This window comes from Scomber scombrus, chromosome 6, assembly GCF_963691925.1.
Source record: "Scomber scombrus chromosome 6, fScoSco1.1, whole genome shotgun sequence".
In the NCBI taxonomy this organism is placed as follows: Eukaryota; Metazoa; Chordata; class Actinopteri; order Scombriformes; family Scombridae; genus Scomber; species Scomber scombrus.
In genome coordinates this window covers 515,910-536,505 of record NC_084975.1, presented here as the reverse complement: position 1 = coordinate 536,505, position 20,596 = coordinate 515,910, and the positions used below count along the sequence as shown (strand labels likewise).

The window sequence follows — 20,596 nt, the reverse complement described above, 5'->3', positions numbered from 1 at the left end:
CATAACACCGTGTTTATATTAGCAGTAAACTGTTTGGACACTTATTTCTATTTTCATCATAGAACAAAACTAAAGATCAGAGTTATAAAATATTATAATATAACATAAACATGTTAAATAAAACAAATCTTTCATATTTTAGATTCTTCAGAGTCGTCAACAAAGTGTGAAGTTGGTTTAGTTCGTCGTTTTTCTTTAATTAACAAAAAATACTCAAAAAATGTATTAATTAATAATCTACGTATCAATCAATCAATCAATCAATCAATCAATCTTTATTAATACAGCAGCTTTCATTCAGGTTAATGTCGTTCAAAGCTGATAATAAAATAGAACAAATGACAAAATAAATGAATGAAAAACAAGATAAACAAAGAACAAATCAAAAGACAGAAATTAAAACCATGTGAGAGAAAATAAGAATGATAAAAGAATGTAAATAAAATAGGTAAATAAATAAGTAAAATAAGAGAGAAAAGAGAAAAGGTTTATTAAAAGTTAGAGTAAAAAAAATAGGTTCAAATAAATTAAAAGACAAAAGAAAAGTAAAATAAAAGCTGAAATAAAACTAGGTTTAAAAAAAAGAGACAAAAGTAAAAGAATAATAATAATAAAATAAAGTAGAAAGAATAACATAAAAAGATAAAACATCAAAACAAAACAAATAAAATAAAATAGAAATAAATAGAAGTAAAAGCCACCGTAGCGTAATAACTGAACAATGTCTCATTAAAGTTTTAGTTTGAATCTTTTAAACAGCTGATAATAATGAAGAAGAGCTTTTTCTTATCATTGGCACCAAATGTCTTCAAATGAAAGATTACTGAAACACTAAGAGGAACGTAGAGAGATGTAAAGTCTGAACACGTCTTCTTACAGATTCAATAGAAATAGAAATAGACTAAGCTGTTGACTCACCTGGATGATCCGCTCAGATGCTGCCACTCGGTCCTGCTCCTCCTTTTGTAGCTCCGCCGGCATCGACCCAGCGGCTGACTTCACTCTGCTTTTATGACTCTGGTTATTTACCGTGTCAACAGATGCAGCTCCGATTCAGGTTCCTCAGCTGTGCCGTTGATTTGTTCACTTCCTGAAATCCTGATGAAATGATCCGATCTGATTTCCTTAATGAGCTCTAATCACCGGTCAGAGCTGCTGGCTGTTTGCTCACATGACATCATCGATACACAGTATTGATCCACAAAGACACACTGATATGTTTTTATTGGTTTGATTAGTGCTTCTGTTTGCTGTGTCACAACTGTTCTCAGCTGATAGCTAAACTCATAAATTGTTCTTTATAATTATCTGTAATGGAACGATGGAAAAGGAACGAAAACCTCTGAAGAGCTTTGATTTAAACAAACTGTTAAATTCATCATTTTTGGACAAACTGTGAAAGGACAGTTTCCAGTCTTTTAACCAGCAGTCAGGTTTTCCTCTCTGTCATCATCCCTCCTGTTCATACTGACTATTAAAAGATCTCCTTCTAATGTGCTTCCAGTGTTCAGTGATGGAGGACTGCATCATTTAAAGTATCTGATCAGCTTCTATTGAGCTTCATCAGTGTGAGTTAGTCATATCAAGTGATATCTGACACATTTACAGTCTTTTTAGCATCAGATTCCCTCTTAGTGTTTCCCTGTTGAGCTGTGGTGTAACCATAGTAACACAAAGACTTTGCTACTAAAAACACTGTAACGTTCAAACATAGAAGATGAAGATTTCACTCATTTGGACGCTGAGATCATTTTAAATCTTTGACTCGTGACATTTCAGTGAGTTTTATCTGCAGAGACTCGTCGGCTCTCTGAAGGTAGAACATCACTGAGGAACCTGCAGGATTCAGCAGTGAAGATCAGAATCAGGTTTAGCTTCAGATCAACTTTTAAATCCATGTTTCCACAGAAGGAGGACTGTGGGTTTAGTCCTCCATCACTTCCATTGTAAACATGATGAAGGGATCTTCTAATGGTCAGTATGAACAGGAGGAATCATTACAGTAAACATGATGAAGGGATCTTCTAATGGTCAGTATGAACAGGAGGAATCATTACAGTAAACATGATGAAGGGATCTTCTAATGGTCAGTATGAACAGGAGGAATCATTACAGTAAACATGATGAAGGGATCTTCTAATGGTCAGTATGAACAGGAGGAATCATTACACATAAACACACTATGTTACTTTGGTAAACTGACTTTTTTTGAACCCCTTTAATGAAACTACGATAGAAGTTTTCTCTGAATTCTTCCCGAATTTCCAGATTATTGCCCAGTAGGTGATACATGCTCTGTAATAACAGAATAGTTAAAACAGTAATTACAATATAATATAATATTTTGTCAATTCCTGACAGACTGTGTGATCTGACCTGTCAGCTTGACTAGAAGCTCAGTATAATGAAGGTGGATTTTAATGGGGGGTCCATGAGCGTCAGTGTCTAATCCGGGTCCTAGTCCAGCCTATTATGAGTTTGATGTAGTTAAAGTAAGACTGTGTAACTTCTGCTGAGCAACAACAGCGCCATCTGCTGTCATAAGTGGTAATTACAGGCTGCTGGTTCAGTGAAGGTTTCTGCACTACTTTAACATGTGCTAACTGCTGTTCTGTGTCAGGCTCAGATGGCATCCTGAGGCCTGAACTACGAAGCTGGATTAACAAACCCTGGATATCTCTCCGTTACCTGGATTGATTTACCCAGACATTCATAATCCTGATAAACGGTACTACGAAGCTGGTTATCAACTCGGTAATTCAACCCAGGGTTTTCCTCTTGATCACTGCGCGCTCACATAAAGGGTTAAAGGTGTTTGCAGCATCTGACCAATCACAAACATGGAGAAACTCTGCAGAGCAGCGTACCTCACCATGGAGGAGCAGAAAATTATTCTTCATAAATATGAAGAATTCAAACATCATCAGGCCAAGAGCAACACTGTTGCCGCAGCAACAGGGAGGAATGCTGGCAGAACATTGGCGACTCTGTTGATGCGTCATTTCGTGAGATAATATTAATTCATGGGACAATATAAACGGACAGCAGCACTCTGATCACGTTTCAGGCAGAGCGCTTCCTCAGAGCTCTTCCTCATAGCGACATTAACTTAGTTTAATATTCAACATTCAAAATATAACCCTATTATGCGCTTCAACCATTTGAGTCAATGATGTCAAACCAACTCTATAACATACAGAATAATATCACCCATGTGCCTCAAGGATTATTTTACAAATATATATTTTGGTCAATTAAAAAATAGCATCTATCCCTAAAAACTCTTTGTCTCCAAGAGAGCTGATTGGTCAGGAGGCTTTTATACTCGTTGATCTCTTATCCAGAACATAACCTGCTCCGGAGCAGGTTAGCCGTTCAGCATCAGTTACCATGGTGATTTACCAGTTACCATGGTGATTTACCCCGGTAAGAAGTGAACCAGTGTCGTAGAAGGAAAACCCAGAGTTAACCCTGAAGTTACCTCCATAGTACAGACCTCTGGTGGTCCAGTGGTTCAACAAAAACATCTAACAGATCCACACAAATCCAAAACTAATGACACAGATTCAATCATATATGAATCATTTATACACAAAGACAGAAAAAGAACTACAATAAAAATAGATGTTCAACATGAAGCTGAAGCTCAACACAGGATAAAAATGCTGACAGTTCATTTATTTCCACATGTTTATTAGAATTAGGTCTTTGTTTATTATCAGCATCGTCCCACCAGCCTCCCTTCAGACGAGTAGAAAACTTCTCAAAGCAACGTTACACAACGCTTTACACAAAACTAACAAACATACAGCAAGAAAACACACAGAAGATTCAAATGTAAGATGTTCAGCATATAAAACTAAATAAGTGGTAGATCAGTGGATAAAAAAGTGATTTAAAGGAAGATAAAGACTTATCAAACAGGTTGATCCAGAGCCCTGACAGCAAAGACCAGGCTCCATATTTATCTGTGCTGATAATCAGCACTACTTCATTTCCCTCCACTCAGTGTGAAGTTACAGAAAAACTAATGGTGGCTTTATTTATTGAATGATTGATGTGTTTAAATTGCTGATGGCACAGATAGATTTCAAAGAGCTGTAAGGTAAACTTGTAGTCAAGACCACCTAAACCGAGACCAAGACACTACCAAGACCGAGATCGAGACCAAAAAAAAAAAAAAAAAAAGTTACACCATATTTTGCACGAGTTGTAGAACATAAGCACCAGACTGGGTTCAGCTGCTAAGTATAAATATTAGATTGTATTATTTCAACTACAGGCACAACAATACAGAGACAGTGCATGTCTTGTGTGTGAACTCACTGTAAATGTTTTCGCCAATTGGGTGAGTTAAAATATGTGTGGCAACTGCACTATTAGAGGATTGGCTCTTGAGCACTGTTAAGGACTGACATGACTACTAACTAGTCCCAAAGTCATCTAACAAAACAAAAAACCTTTCAACACCACCCTGCACTTCCAAAAACTGTCTAATGACTGGGAAATATGCAACTGATTTTAAATTATACTTAATTAGTAGATGAAAACGTAACATCAAATTAAAGATACACAATCATCAACTTAAAATGGCATTATTTTCCATTGTAGTAGCCAAATTACACTGTATAATATCAACATCACTGAAATGGCTTAGGCCTAATGTTTACTCAACACAACGATATGCAGATATTATTCAAAGGTCAATGATGCCATTTATTTATTCAAACAAAGCCATCATAAGTACAATACTGTAATTAAACAATACACAGATAGATACACACGCAGGGGCGCCCCCACACACACAAATGCATTAAATCAAATGCAAAATACAAATAATATACAAAAACTTGAATACATTCAAAGCTGTACATCAAATTGTGATCTGGTGATCACAAGATTCTGTCACCTTGATGTGAACATTTGTGTGTCCTGTAAATTATTGTCTACAGTGTGAGGCAGTGTGTTTGAGTATGTGTGAGAAAGAGAGGGGAGGGTGTACACACCTGTGTGTGTGTGTGTGTGTGTGTGTGTGTGTGTGTGTGTGTGTGTGTGTGTGTGTGTGTGTGTGTGTGTGTGTGTGTGTGTGTGTGAATGACTGAGAAAGAGCGAGAGTGAGAGAGAGAGACAGCGCACACACAGCCTGTAAACATTACAGCGTTTGAGTGACAAGATGCATGTCATTGGTTGCACTCGAAGGGCGCGTAAAAATAATAATGTTGCATTATTGAACATTGTGCTTCCATAGCCAGCAGCGTGCCTGGATAATGTAGGCTACAAATCCCCTCGAGACCGCTCTGCCGGTCCGAGACATGGCAAGACTGAGAGGCCCAGAGACCGAGACCAAAGACCGCCGGGGCCGTGACAAGACGAAGACCATGAAAAAGTGGTCTCGAGACCTACAAGCCTACTGTAAGGACACATAAGTCAACAGGAGGTTCAGCTTGAGATGAGTTGGACAGTAAAGATACATTTCATGTTTTTAATCAAGTTGTGTCCGTTTGCATCATTATTGCTGTGTGCAGTGTTGTACAATACATGCAAGATGCTGCACTAATGTAGAAAACAAGATGGAAAGGATGTGATTGGATGGGGCTGGATCACATGATCTCACCTACAAGTTTAAGTTATATAGTTATTGTTAAAGACACCTGATTGGCTGAGCAGTGTTTACTTACAGACTGATGCAAATGATTTGTTAAATATGGTTATGAGATATAAATGATTCATCTTGACATCAAGCTGGATACCTTTAATATTTACACACTGATACTCTCTGAAATGTAATGTGGAGCCTTTAAAAGTGATCAATCAAATGTTTCAAATCAATGGTAAACAAACAGGTAAGCAGTGAAGTGATGATAGAAATGGAGTTAACTCTCAGTGTGATTCTGAGACGCTTGATAAATATGAGCCCAGGCTCACAGTCTGACTTATAACACCTGTTTTTATCTTTATCTGCATCAAACTGCTCATGTACAACACATCTGTAAAGTGCTGACTTCAGCTAAATCCAGAGATAACGGTTCAGTTTGTAGTCAGTTAAGAGACTTAAGTGAAGACGACAAAATCCAGATCCAGACTCCAGATGGATCATCAGGATCCAGCTGATCCTCTCTCAGCACTCCTAGATGTTCACTCTCACTCTGACAGAGATCAATCATCCCGCTTCCATCTGATGAGAGAAGAAGAAAGAACAGAGGAGATAAATGAGTGTTTAGTGAGACTCACTTCATCAGCTGTCAGTCAGTGATGCAGCACATCCAGTATAAAGAGCAGCAGGGACTTCAGTCCTGTTCAGACCAGAAGTGGAACAGCTGTGCAGCGTAGCTTGCTTCCTTTCAGCTCTCATGTTAACGTGTTGGAGTGAACACACTGAGCTCCAAGCTCACACACCTGCACACACTTTTACTATCAAGTGTGTTTCCTCTGCAGATTTCACTCAAGTCCACAGAGGAAATAAAGTGCTGAGAGTCATGAACACATCATTACTGCAGAAACAGAGACATTCACTCATCAGTTTACTGATGGATTTACTGCTGATACATGTCAACTCTTATCAAAGTTTAAAGCTACAGAGTCTCTGTGGGATTTGAAGATGTTTCCTGCTGTTAAATCATCACATGACAATCAGTCAGAGCTCTCAGCTAAACAGCTGCTGTGATTCCTGGACTTCAGCAGAGGTTCTGGTCTGTATAAAGACCACATGGTTACTAAACGTAATGATGCTTGTGTGAAATCAGAGCCAGTGATTTGCAGGCTGCAGTCAGACTGATCTTAGAGCTCTGACAAAGATGAACTGATCAATAGTTTAGTGTTGAAATGAGAGAACAAACACTTTGAGATCAGATTTGATGGTGTGACAGTTTGATGATGAGGACCACTGTCTCTATACATCTTGTAAGGCTGTCAGCTGTAATCCAGCTTTATTTCCTGCAGACATCAACACAACAACAACAGTCGTCTTCACATCAACTCAAACACATGATGGCAACAAGCTTCTGGCTCATCTGATTGGCTGACTGTTCTCTCTCTCTCTGTCTTTCTGTCCAATCCTGAAGCCTGTCACCATTCTCCTCTCACAGCTTCACTGAGGAAAGCAGCACTGAGAAGGTTGGAGCTTCACCAGGAAATACTGGATCTTTGCTTTGATACTGACTGTGTTTAATACTAAACTGCTGAAACCAGCACAGACTGACTCCAACTCTCTACTGACCTCAGAGTCTCCAGTCTGCAGTCTGGACTCTGCTGAAGATCAATCAGCTGCTTCATGTCTGATTCCTTCAGGCTGTTGAATCTCAGATCCAGCTCTCTGAGATGGGAGGAGTTGGACTTCAGAGCTGAGGCCAGAAAAGCACAGCTGATCTCTGACAAACTGCAGCCAATCAATCTGAATAAAGAATAAAAGATGTGAGTTTAGAAGACAAAGTTCCTGTTTGAAATCATTCAGTGTTTCATAATCTGTTGAGATGTGAAGAAGGTTTAGAAGCTGCTGAACAGCCTTCAGAGGATCTGAGAGGAGCTGAAAATAGAAAGATGTTTAAACATCAACTAAAAACCATCTATTTAGCCTGGCTTTATGTCCTGTTTATCATTTTATGCTTTTATTATTTATATTTATTCTATTTATTATCATTATTCATTTTATTCTATTTTATTTTATCAACATTTTACAGTTGATCATCATTTATTTTATTATAATTTTCCTAGTTTACTAATGTATTTTGTGTCGTAGTTCAGTTTTATTTGTTATTTTTATTGTTTGTATTCATCATCAGTATTTTGACCTGATTATTTATTTCTGGTTCATTGTTTGTACAGATGACTGTTGTAACAGATGTAGTGTTTGTGGTTTGGGAAGGAGGGAGAGCCCTTATGTGTGTGTCCATGGTGACTGTTTGATATTATTGAACTGTTTAAACTTTTATCATTATTATTATTATGTATTCAATATTTAATTTATTAATGTATTTATTTATATATTAATTGTTTCAACACTTTAAATATAAAAATAAAATGATCTTAACTGCTGATTTTATTCTTGTAACATTCAATTAACATCTTTGACTTTATTAATTGTTTATGTGTTCATTAGTCTCTAAATCCATTTTAACATCCTACATTTAGTCATAAAACACTTTGAACTGTATTTTATTTGTTTGAAATGTGCTTTATAAATAAAGATTGATTGATTGATTGATTGATTGATTGAATGTATAAGTGTATAAAATATAAACTCCAAACAGCTCAAGCCAACAGGATGTAGGTTAAAAACAGTCAAATCCAGACAGTGAAAAAGAGCTCTCATTAATATGAATGACGACATGCTGCTACTTCAATAAAGACGTAGTGACTTCACCTCTTAAACTCTGCAGCTCCACCACTGACTCCATCTATACTAACTCATGTTGTGCAGACAAACACTAGTTAAAAATGCACAAATCCTGTACAGTGCACGGTGCCTTAATAACAGCTCAAAACATCCTGAGGGACCCATCAGACCCCAGACATGAACTCTTTGAGCTGCTGCCCTCTGCAGGACAAAAAGGTTCAAGAACAGTTTTTACCTGAGAGTAATAGTGTCGCTGAATGTCCCACTAAGAATATCTTTAGATAAACAAATGAAATGTATTTCTCTTCTTTAAGCACTATTTATCTTTTACACAGTTTCTCAAATCACTATTTATATTTTAAACAGCTTTTAAATTTAACTTATTCTCCTTTAAATGTACATCTTTAAAATATATTTAACCTTTTAAAAGCATGTAGATGGACTGTATTATCACTATTTATTGAATATATGCATTTTAACAACCAAAATGAAATAAATCAAACATCACAGTGAGTGAATACTCCTTTAACAAAATTATTTAAATACATCAGAAATGGGTGTAATGCACCTTTAATGCACTGGTTACCCATCAAAACAAGAATTGATTTCAAAGTCCTCCTCCTGGTTTATGAAGCTTTAAATGGCCTCAAACCTCAGTACATAACAGTCAACAATACCTTCAGATCCACAGACAGCAGAAATCTAGTTAAAGTTTCTAGAACTAAAATGATGCTTTAAATCATTTTCCAATATAGTAATACCTGTTGATGAAATGTGGATCATTTAATAGAAGCTTTTTTAGCTCATCATCACATCTCAGAAGAAGGTTAATGCCTCCTAGTTTGATACAAATGTTTCCTCAGATATGAAACCATGAACTGTTTTCATTTGGTTTTAATAGTAATATTAATACACTCAATGTCAAAGGCTTTTAGCCCTCCTTCCTCATACTCTTCATCATCATTCATTTTATAATATACTGTGATTTTCTTTTATAGAATGAAAGTTAACCTGGTTTATAGCTTTTATTGCATATCTGGGAAGTGACATCATAAATTCATCTTTAAATACACTCAATGTTTATTAGAAACATTCAGCCAATAATAGAGAAGTCTGTTTGTGAGCACGAGTTCAGATCAGATTTACATTTATCTACATTATTACAAATATGGAGATAATCTAGAGAGTTATTCTCCTTTGTAATGTGAATGCCGAGGTATTTAATGGTTGATTTAACAGGAATATTATGAACTGTCATCAGATGGAAGTTATTCATTCACATTTTAAAGCTTTCATTTTCATTCAGATGATTTGTGTCATTTAGTTTCTATTTTTCATGAATATCATCAGTCAGCTGACTGATTGAAGCTGTTTGACCAAAACTGTCCATTTTTAAAAATGTGAATATTTTATAAGAATGGAGATAATTTGTGCTGCTGTGATAAAAAGCAAAGGAGAAACAGGACAACCTTGTTTAATTCCTTTATTAGTATTTAGTATCTTTGTTAAGTAGTTTAACTACATTTATTAAGTTTGTTGAAGGCTTTAAAATGAAAATAAAACCTTCATCTTCAGTTAAATGATTGTAATCCAGTGAGTCAAACACAAGTCATATATTGTTATGAATTGATCCTTTTATAAAATTCTTCTTCTTTGGTGATTTTTAGAGGCGGTTAGCATCCTAAATGTTACATTACTGCCTTCTACTGGACTGAAAATCAGACTCAGTTCTCTTATCAAATCTAAATCATTCTATATAAATAGAACTTGCCAGTCTCAGCAGCTCCTGCACTTCCTCTCCAGTCATTTCCACCAGATCCAAAAACGTTGTGACAGCATCAACAACTCTCTCTGTTCTCTCAGATTTCTGCCTCAGCGGCTCAGTTAATCAGCACGGCCACAAATGCTCAGAACTTCATCTTCTCCTTCCAAAAACAATCTTCATCATGCTTCCTACCTGATTTGTTCTCCTTCACTTGTTGAATCTTTTCATTCCTCGCTGCTTCCTCGTGGCTCAGCCTTCTCTTGGTCCTGATCCTCATGACTTCCATCTCTTTCTTTCTCTGTGGACAGTCTGCTTGCCTCATGACTCCCCCACATTCATTACACTTGGCTTTGTTTTTCACTCTTTCTGCTGCTGCACGTCTCATCTCCACATTATCCACATATCCCCAAATCATGTGTGCACACCAGCGAGCTGTGTGCAAATATCCAGCAGCGTCTGCACTGAATGTGTTTGGGAACATAAGTCTTTACTGGATAAGTGATATAATCTTAACGATACTTTGTCAGGCAGGATTTCTGATTCAAAATGCAACATAACAGATGTGTTTCACACCTTTCTCCATCACTCATCCTGATCTTTCTATGACTGTCAACCACTCTGTTACACTCTTTATATCTAGCTGCATCCACCTCATACAGTACTCCATCAACAATGCTTTACTGGAACTCTTCTATGAAGTGGGAAACATGACACTTGGGAATCATCTAACTCAGATATTTCCAACAGCTTCTTCAGGTGTGTCTGTGACACATCCAACAATGATCAATCCACTTCTTTTAACATCGGCTAAGTTGACGTCATCTTAACCCAACGTGTGACTCCATGTTTGTTTGACAGAAGTCAGAATCTGTCCTCGCTCCCAGTTCATTTTATTCCAGCTGAGTGGATTTCTCTTTCATTCTCACTCTGCCATCCTTCTACAGGACTGTTGTGACTCAAGGCAGCTAATATATCAGCTACCATCATCATTTTTAAACTTAAAATCATGCTGCTTTAACTGAACCATTTACAACAAGTAACCACTGCAGACACACAGCACAGTGCACATGTTCACATGTTCACTGAACAAAGGTACAAATACAAAGATTGATCTCTGGATTTCAAATATTGATTATTGATCATTAAAATAAGAATGAGACTTTCCCATTAAGATACTCAGAGTGGATCAGCATAATATCTACTTTATGTCTGCAGTTTAGTGTCACCACAACTGTCACATCATATTAATCTCAGCACAGAAGTAAGAAATGGTGTCTGACCTCAGAGCCTCCAGTCTACAGTTTGGACTCTCCAGTCCAGCAGACAGACGCTTCACTCCTGAATCCTGCAGCACGTTGAAGCCCACATCCAGCTCTTTGAGATGGGAGGAGTTGGACTTCAGAGCTGAGGCCAGAGAAGCACAGCTGATCTCTGACAAACTGCAGCCCCACAATCTGAATAAAGAATAAAAGAGATTAAAATCCATTTATAATCCAATCAGATGTGTTCAGGTGTTAAATGTGTGTGTGTGTGTGTGTGTGTGTGTGTGTGTGTGTGTGTGTGTGTGTCTGTGTGTGTGTGTAGATGTGTATATGTGTATGTGTGTGTGTGTGTGTGTGTGTGTGTGTGTGTGTGTGTGTGTGTGTGTGTGTGGGTGTATAGTGTGTGTATATAGTGTGTGTGTGTGTGTGTGTGTGTGTGTGTGTGTGTGTGTTCTGAAGGATCAATATCAATGATCAGACATTATTCATTAAAACACATTAAAGAATATAATAAAGAAATATTTCTCCTTCATCAAGTAAACTTGATGAGTTTCAAACAGATATGAGTTGAGAGGATCTTCTGTATACAGATGTGACTCTTTACCAACAATTACAAACATTCATTTAACAACTAACAGTGAACATTTTCTACACTTTCTTTAAGAATCATCTTTTATAACTACACACTAAACTTTGTTCAGTAACACAATGAAAATATGGAAATAAAATGAACTTCATGGATGTAAGTTATGTATGAACATAAATTAGTTTCAGCTGTTAAACATTAAGATCAACAATAGTAACAGACAGTCAGTGAACTGACCTCAGAGTCTCCAGTCTACAGTTTGGACTCTCCAGTCCAGCAGACAGACGCTTCACTCCTGAATCCTGCAGCCGCTTGTTCCAGCTCAGGTCCAGGTCTGTGAGATGGGAGGGGTTGGACTTCAGAGCTGAGGCCACAACTTCACAGTGAGTCTCTGAGAGTCTACAGCCAACAAGTCTGTGATGACAGATAATATATAATACACACTTTAATATTAAATATAGATTTTAGGCATTTTGATCACTAAACAAACTGAGATGTGACGACTAGCTCAGTTCTCTCTTTTATTATGTTACATTATATTATAGGATATTATATTATAGTATAGTATATAATATAATAATTATAGTATGTCATGTTAAGTTATGTTATATTATATTATATTATATTATATTATATTATATTATATTATATTATAGTATAGTATAGTGTTGAACTTTCCTATCTGGTTCCCCAACTGTAGTTAAGGAACATATCTTCCAGGGCTGAAGAAATTACTGCTCTCTTCAGGTTCAATGACTGTATGATGCTGTGTATTTATTTATGAAAACATAAGCCGAACACTTCTTCCGGTAACATTTACTGTCTTGTCTGCTAACCACTACTCCAAACTTGTCTCTCCCACTTCAGCCGCGCACACATACTCACTGTCGCATACACACACGCTGACGTCATCACAATGCCTTCTCCCTTTTCCACCAAAGCAGTTCCAGTGCTGGTTCTGGGCCAGTGCTTAATTTGGAACCGGTTTTCCTGTTTCGACAGACAAAGAACCGGCTCTCTGCCAGCAAAACGGGTTCCAGAACGAACCACTTACGTTAGGGGGGGGGGGTTATTGAGACCAACCCCAACAAACAAGACTGCATAGTGGTGAATAGATAGGGAATGAATTATCCCTTCAACATTTGACTGATGGTGAAAATTAGACACATTTGCTTTGTGAGTTACCACATCCGAAAGGGAAGAAGTCAAAACTTATTGAATCCCACCCCTACTTCTTAAATCAATGCTTGCTAGCTCCTAATTCAATTACTAATTCATATCATACAATTTCTTACTAATATATATTATATGTAATATCAATATATACATCTATATTTACTGTTATCAATATATAAATCATTGCTACATTTTTCCATCAAAAATAGCAATATACATATACATACATACATACATACATACATATATTCATATATACACATCCCCATATATACCCACACATACAACAACATGCACCTAAGTCAGTTAAACCCCTCCATCCCTGTACTAAAAATCATTTCTTTATACCTCTTTTTAAACTGTATTTTGTTTGGACATTCCTTGAGCTTTAGATTCAGACTGTTCCATAATCTCACCCCACAGACAGAAATACAAAAACTTCTCCTCGTCGTACGCACCCTAACACAGTTGAATTTAAACAATCCCCTTAAGTTATAGCAACCATCTCTTTCAGTAAACAATCTTTGAATATTTCCTGGTAGTTGATTTTTTTTGCCCAAAACATAATTTGTACAGTTTGTAATTCTACCTGGTCTGCAAGTTTTAGTATATTCGACTGTAAGAATAGTGTGTTTGTATGATCCTGAAAACCAGCGTTGTGAATTATTCGAATTGCTCTCTTCTGTAGAATAAATAATGGCTGTAATGTACAGTAACTTAAATAAGGAGAGACTAATGAACTGTAGAGAATGTGGAGTGATTTATTATCTAGGAACTGCTTTGCTTTATTTAATACTGCAATGCTTCTTGAAACTTTAGAATGTATATGTTTTATATGTGGTTTCCAGCTGAGTGTTTCTTCTATTATAACCCCAAGAAATGTACTCTTTCAATAATAACCCCATCAATCTGTATCTTAGCTTGTGAATTCATTCTGCAATTGCCAAATATCATTATTTTAGTTTTGTTCAAGTTCAGTGATAACTTGTTTATGTCAAACCACATAGATAGATAGATAGATAGATAGATAGATAGATAGATAGATAGATAGATAGATAGATAGATAGATAGATAGATAGATAGATAGATAGATAGATAGATAGATAGATAGATAGATAGATAGATAGATAGATAGAAAGTATATCTATATATCTATGCAGCTTGGCGGGGGTTATGTAGGTCCGCATAAACCAGTTCTATTGTAGTAACTTTAAATTAGTGTTAGATGTTTATGTTTGTGTTTGTGCCTCTTTACAGGTTCTGCTCCAGTCATCATTAGAGATATCCAATTTTAACTCTGCCCTCCATGCATTGAGTTTGAATGTTGATCCAGATACAATCCAATTTTACATTAGTGAAATCCAACCTTTATTGCATTTATTATTGATAATTTCCTTTAAAGGTGCAGATATTTAAGGAAATGTTTCTTTGGAATGTTATGTATCTGATAAATTTCCTCAAACGACATTAGAACCCCCTCCTATATGTGTGAATCTTTACTGTAATACTGATGCTTCAGATGAGAAAGCAGCTTTATAATGTTGATAATCACATCTGGACTTACACAGCCTTTCTGCAGTTCCTCACAGCTGGGATCAGTCTCCGTCGTCCCTCCTGTGATGTTTTGTACTTCTCCAGGTTCAACTCCTCCAGAACCTCCTCTGACATCTGCAGCATGTAGGCCAGAGCTGAGCAGTGGATCACAGAGAGTTTCTTCTCTGATCTGTTCTCTGACTTCAGGAACTCTTGGATCTCCTGATGTACTGAGTGGTCGTTCATCTCCATCAGACAGTTGAAGATGATGATGCTTCTGTCAGGAGAGTTAAATTCAATTTTCTTCTCCTTCAGGTTGTTGATGACTCTCTGGATGGTTCTGGGACTGTTGTCTGTCTGACCCAGCAGGCCTCCTAAGAGACTCTGGTTGGACTCCAGAGAGAGGCCATGAAGGAAGCGGACAAACAGGTCCAGGTGGCCATTTTTACTTTTAAGCGATCTCACCATGGCTTTCATCAGGAAGTCATCCAGAGATGAGTAACTGTGTTTTTCTCCCAGGAAGTCCTTCAGTACCTTTGTCTTCCCGCTGGTGTAACAGTGGTACATGTAGACTGCAGCCAGAAACTCCTGAACGCTCAGATGAACAAAGCTGTAGACTGTTTTCTGGAAGATCACACTCTCTCTTTTGAAGATCTGTGTACAAACTCCTGATAACACCGAGGCCTCTGTGACATCAAGACCACACTGCTCCAGGTCTTCTTGGTAGAACATGATGTTTCCTTTCTTCAGTTGTTCAAACGCCAGCCTCCCCAGCTTCAGAAGAAGGTTCCTATCAGCCTCCGTCAGCTCCTGTGGACTCGTCTCATGTCCCTCATCATACTTGTTCTTCTTCTTCTTTGTCTGAACCAGCAGGAAGTGTGAGTACATGTCAGTCAGGGTCTTGGGCAGCTCTCCTCTCTGGTCTGTAGTCAACATGTGGTCCAGAACTGTAGCAGTGATCCAGCAGAAGACTGGGATGTGACACATGATGTGGAGGCTCCTGGATGTCTTGATGTGTGAGATGATTGTGCTGGACTGCTCTTCATCACTGAATCTCCTCCTGAAGTACTCCTCCTTCTGGGCGTCAGTGAAGCCTCGTACTTCTGTTACCCTGTCCACACATGAAGGAGGGATCTGATTGGCTGCTGCAGGTCGGGAAGTTATCCAGACGAGAGCCGAGGGAAGCAGCTTCCCCTTGATGAGGTTTGTCAACAGCACGCTGACTGATGACTTCTGTGTGACATTAGACACGACCTCACTGTTGTTGAAATCCAGTGAAAGTCTGCTTTCATCCAGGCCGTCAAAGATGAACAGAACTTTACAGACAGCGAGCTTCTCTGCTGTGAGCTTCTGTAATGTTGGATAGAAAACATGGATCAGCATGAGCAGACTGTACTGCTCATTTTTGATCAAGTTCAGCGACCTGAACGAGAACAGAATCAGCAGACTGATATCTTGGTTGTTGGAGCGCTGTGCCCAGTCCAGAGTGAACTTCTGCACTGAGAAGGTTTTTCCAACGCCAGCGACGCCGTTCATCAGAACCACTCTGACTCTGTGTAAGACTTCACAGATGTACTGATCCTTGGTTGGAGCGTCATGGAGGGTCTTCATCTTGGAAGCTGTTTCAAGCTGCCTCACCTCATGTTGGGTATTAACCTCTTCAGTTACCTGTTGGTCAGGTAAGACTTTAAAGATGTCCTGACACTTGATTGGAGCATCATGGAGGGTCTTCATCTTGGAAGCTGTTTCAAGCTGCCTCACCTCATGTTGGGTATTAACCTCTTCACTCTGTCCCTCTGTGATGTGGACCTCAGTGAAGATGCTGATGAGGAAGGTTTTAGTTCCTGGTTCATCAGTTCCTTGAGTCACACATTCACATGTGCTGCTCAGACTGATCTGATGTTCATCTAAAACCTCCTGCAGACCACTTTCTACTGAAAGAGAAGAACAAAGGTAGAATGAAACAGAAATCAGTGTGACTGTTAATGTTCAGCAGGATAGAGGAGGTAGATTCCTGTTTTCAGAGATGATGACATCAGCAGACAGATCTTCAGTCTTACTTTGTACAGTGCTGGTCTGACTGTCTGTCTGCAGTCCAGGTCTGGTTCTGGATCTTTTTCCACACTGGGGACAGGAGGAGTCTCCTGATGAAGCAGACTGGTCCCAGTATGAGATGATGCACTGTCTGCAGAACCAGTATCCACAGCTGGTAGAGACTGGATCCTTCAGGACGTCCTGACACAAAGAACAGCAGGACAGCTGCTCCTCCACAGAAACAGCCCTCCTCTTCCTCTCTCTGTGGACATGAACACATTCTTTATGTCACATGACATTAGTGGAGGCCAACCGACAGCTCACAAGCTGCATGCAGCTCTTTCCCACATAAACAGTCCAGACTGTCAGTATTTACACACTTACACAGTTTCTGTTCTTCAGCCTCTGAGATTCAACACATTCAGTTTGAACTAAAATAATAAATACTACAATCACAAGAGTTTAAAATGAATTAGACAGAGACAACAATGTGCCAGCAAAGGCAGAGAAGAAGAAGACTGCAAGCTAGTAAACATGTAAACAATGCAGGATTTAAAATAGATGTTTGATGAGGAGGGAAGTGGATTCAACACATTAGTTTGACCACAAGGAGACACACAATGTGTTTTGGTAAGTAAGTCAATGTGAACATGACTTTAGTCTGTTAACAAGAAAACTCCACAGGCTCCTTTAAGCTACTCTGAGACATTAAAAGTCAGGAACAATAAGCAGGAGGAAACTGAGCCAAACAGAAAAGTCCACTAGTGAAAAATAACAGACTGCTGCTCTTTTGTGTTGTGCTGCTGAACAGAGAGCTCTGCTAAATATCTTCATAATGCATCTTTTCATTAGTGTTTCTCTCTCTCTGTTTCTGCTATAGTCTCTCTCCCTCTGTGTGAGTGTGATACAACAGTTTGACACATTTGACTTTTCCCAAACGTTAAATGTCAGACTCAGTTTCCTCTGCTGCAGTGGTCAGTCTGCAGTGATAAATCAGCTGCAGCAGGCTGTTTCTATACATTTACACCAACTCCTCCCATATTTAGTGTCTTTGAACAGGAACACGTTAAGACACAGTCTGTATTACATGAGACCAAACATTGGACCTGCTGCTGCAGTCCTTTAGTAAATAAGGACAGACACAGTTTGACTTGTTAGTAAATCCTTAGTAAATATCACCCTGGGTTACCTGCTGCTACTTTACATTGATTGACTGGAAAATCAAACAGCAATACCAGCCCTGTCTCTGTCTCTGGTTAACATGAACATGAAGATCTGTTGTAGATTACAGCTGAATGGAAGCTACTTCATTATTTCTTTCCACTGTGTTTCCTTCATATCTAAACTACAACCTTAATGAATCATCTCACTGAATCATCTTCAGCTCAGTTTACAGTAGAAACAGTCTCTTACTTTGTGTCTGAGGGTCCAGGTTCATTACTGAAGACTAGAGGTATGTCTTTAGACCGGTCACTCTTCATAGACAGACAGCTGGATATTACAGACTCTGCTCCGTCCTCCTCTTCCTCCTCTTCCTCCTCTTTCTTCATCTTCTGGAGTCTGAGAGGTAAACCAGTAACACTGGAGACACACACACATACACAGTATAATAAACCCAGTCCTGCCTCTCAACTTAGTAGCTTCTTATTAGTTTACATGACTTTAACTACAACCATGTGTGTTTTCTAGTCATCACAAAGAGAAACTTTGACTCTGGTTTAAATCCAACAAACAGACTTCAGATAAACATGTGTGTGCTTCTTAACTGTGACTTCTCTCTATTTAGAAGCAGCAGTGAGTCACGTTATGGTCTATCAAAAAATGTTAAATCTAAATCTAAATGTTAAATCCACACTTGGCCACTGATATAACATTTAAATTTATTTTTTCAAGTATACACATTTTTTTTTACAATTATATACAACATGTTATTTTACATGAATTTCTGTCTGAAATGAAAGAACAATGATGTAAATATTGAAACTATATCAGCTATAAAACTGTAACCAACATTTAACAATCAGCCCCATAACACGTTACATCGCTGTGAGGACGCAGAAACCAGGAAAAGAACAACAGGAAACTACTTCTGAACACCTCAAACTCTGTTCATCAACTAAATGATTCACCTGAAAACTGATCATCAGATTGATCAATAATGACAGTAATCATTATTTACAGTCCTGATATTAACACTCACCTGCCTCAGACTGGCTGTTTTCCTCCTTCTGCTCTGATGACTGTGAAATGGCGTCTGACTGAACACTTTCACTTCCTGTCTGTTTGTTCCTTTTTCTTTAGTGGAAGTCACGTGTGTGTGTGTGTGTGTGTGTGTGTGTGTGTGTGTGTGTGTGTGTGTGTGTGTGTGTGTGTGTGTGTGTGTGTGTGTGTGTGTGTGTGTGTTTCTGTGTCTTGAAGTCTGAAGTTTGTCAATCATTAATATTAAGCTATCGTGCCTCGATTTTATCCGAACCTCAGATATATAATAAATCCTGTTATATATTAATGGATCAATCAGGCTCTTCATGGTACAAATGTTTGTCATCTAACAAAATCAAAGAACTTTTATTAATCTCTATTATTTGCACATTTATTTCTAATATAAACGACAAATGCTCATTTTGTAATAATGATGTAGAATCTGTACATGTTTTTATTCAGTGTGTATGTGACAATGTGGCAATGCCTGATGTGGCCCCTGGAACAGTTTGACATCACCTTGACAAGAGCCCTGAAATTGGAAGCAAAGGCCATCAACTTCATCTGAAAATGGCTTGGTCTTCCTCAATGCCATTCCAAGGTGAGGCCTGAATTTGAGCCAACGCAACCCAAACAGTAGACAAGGCCGTAAATCTGCTAAAACACCAGGAGATTGTTGGTTTCACACAACCCGGCAGAGTCGGCACAGGATGCACCAAAGTCGGCAAGAAGGAGAGGAAAGATCTCGTCATCTCAGAGGTTGTCAAGATAGAAGGGAAGGCAGCTTTATTTATATATAGTACATTTCATACACAGGAGCAACCCAATGTGCTTTGCATAAAAACAAACATTTAACAGTAAGAATTGGAATCATAAAAACAGACAATATGGAAGGGTGCAAAATCAAGGCTAGCGGCAATTGAGCTGGCCCACGTGTGAGGCCGTGACCATAAGGACTTTATTAGGACTCATTACTTGGGCTGACATGTTGAGGCAAGGCTGAGCTTCCTGATCAGGGCTACCTATGACACACTCTCCAGCACCTGGAACCTGCACATCTGGTATGGCTCAGAAGAAACCTGCCAACTTTGCAACTCCTCAAACCCAAACCTGAGGCACATCCTCTCTGGTTGCAAGGCAGCACAGACACAGGGCCGGTACAGATGGCGGCATTACCAGGTCCTGTGCAAACTACAGACCAGCAGCTTGAAAGCAAACAGGGCCAGCCTAATTACATCCCAGCAGTGGATCAGGCAAGGGAGTGAAGCACAGAACTGCACCTAGGAGAAGTCCCTCCTGTTGCTGGGAACCCCTAAAAATCTAATTGGAAATCAATAAAAATCAAATAATGTAACTTATTACATTTGATGACTTTTTGATGACTTTTCTAATGTTCTAACCAATGTTTTCAGCTGTTAGGGTAAATGTTCCCATTAAGCACCAAAAAAGTCCAGCTGTTTTTCATGGATACTGACGTGATTTATAAGGGAGATCATTTCTTATAAAGCAACATTTATGTCTCATTTGAAAATGTATTAGTTCATGTAGATGTTGGAATATAAAATAAAGATATTTGATGAATAAAGTCAGAAGTCTGGCATGGGGCTTATTTGGTTGTTTAGCGTTTAGATAGATTTAATTGTCAGACTGGGAGCGCTGCAAATTCAAACAAGAGAACCAATCAAAAGCATCAAACAGCTTTACTAAAT

General features: G+C 38.3%; 2 protein-coding genes across 2 annotated transcripts in view; both read right to left on the bottom strand.

Annotated features, from left to right (window-relative positions):
* The window catches only part of LOC133981671 (cytosolic 5'-nucleotidase 1B), a 114,393-nt gene that overhangs the window by 43,502 nt on the left and 50,295 nt on the right, over window positions 1-20,596 (bottom strand). The gene's annotated exons all lie outside the window — the stretch shown is intronic.
* On the bottom strand, window positions 5,968-20,060 carry LOC133981808 (NACHT, LRR and PYD domains-containing protein 3-like). The gene is made up of 8 exons (XM_062420662.1): window positions 19,998-20,060; window positions 16,715-16,940; window positions 16,323-16,588; window positions 14,686-16,229; window positions 12,183-12,359; window positions 11,378-11,551; window positions 7,217-7,390; window positions 5,968-6,175 (listed from the first exon to the last, which is right to left on the bottom strand). Exons 1-8 carry the CDS (start codon window positions 20,058-20,060, stop codon window positions 6,157-6,159), a joined length of 2,643 nt encoding a protein of 880 aa, XP_062276646.1. The 3' UTR covers window positions 5,968-6,156.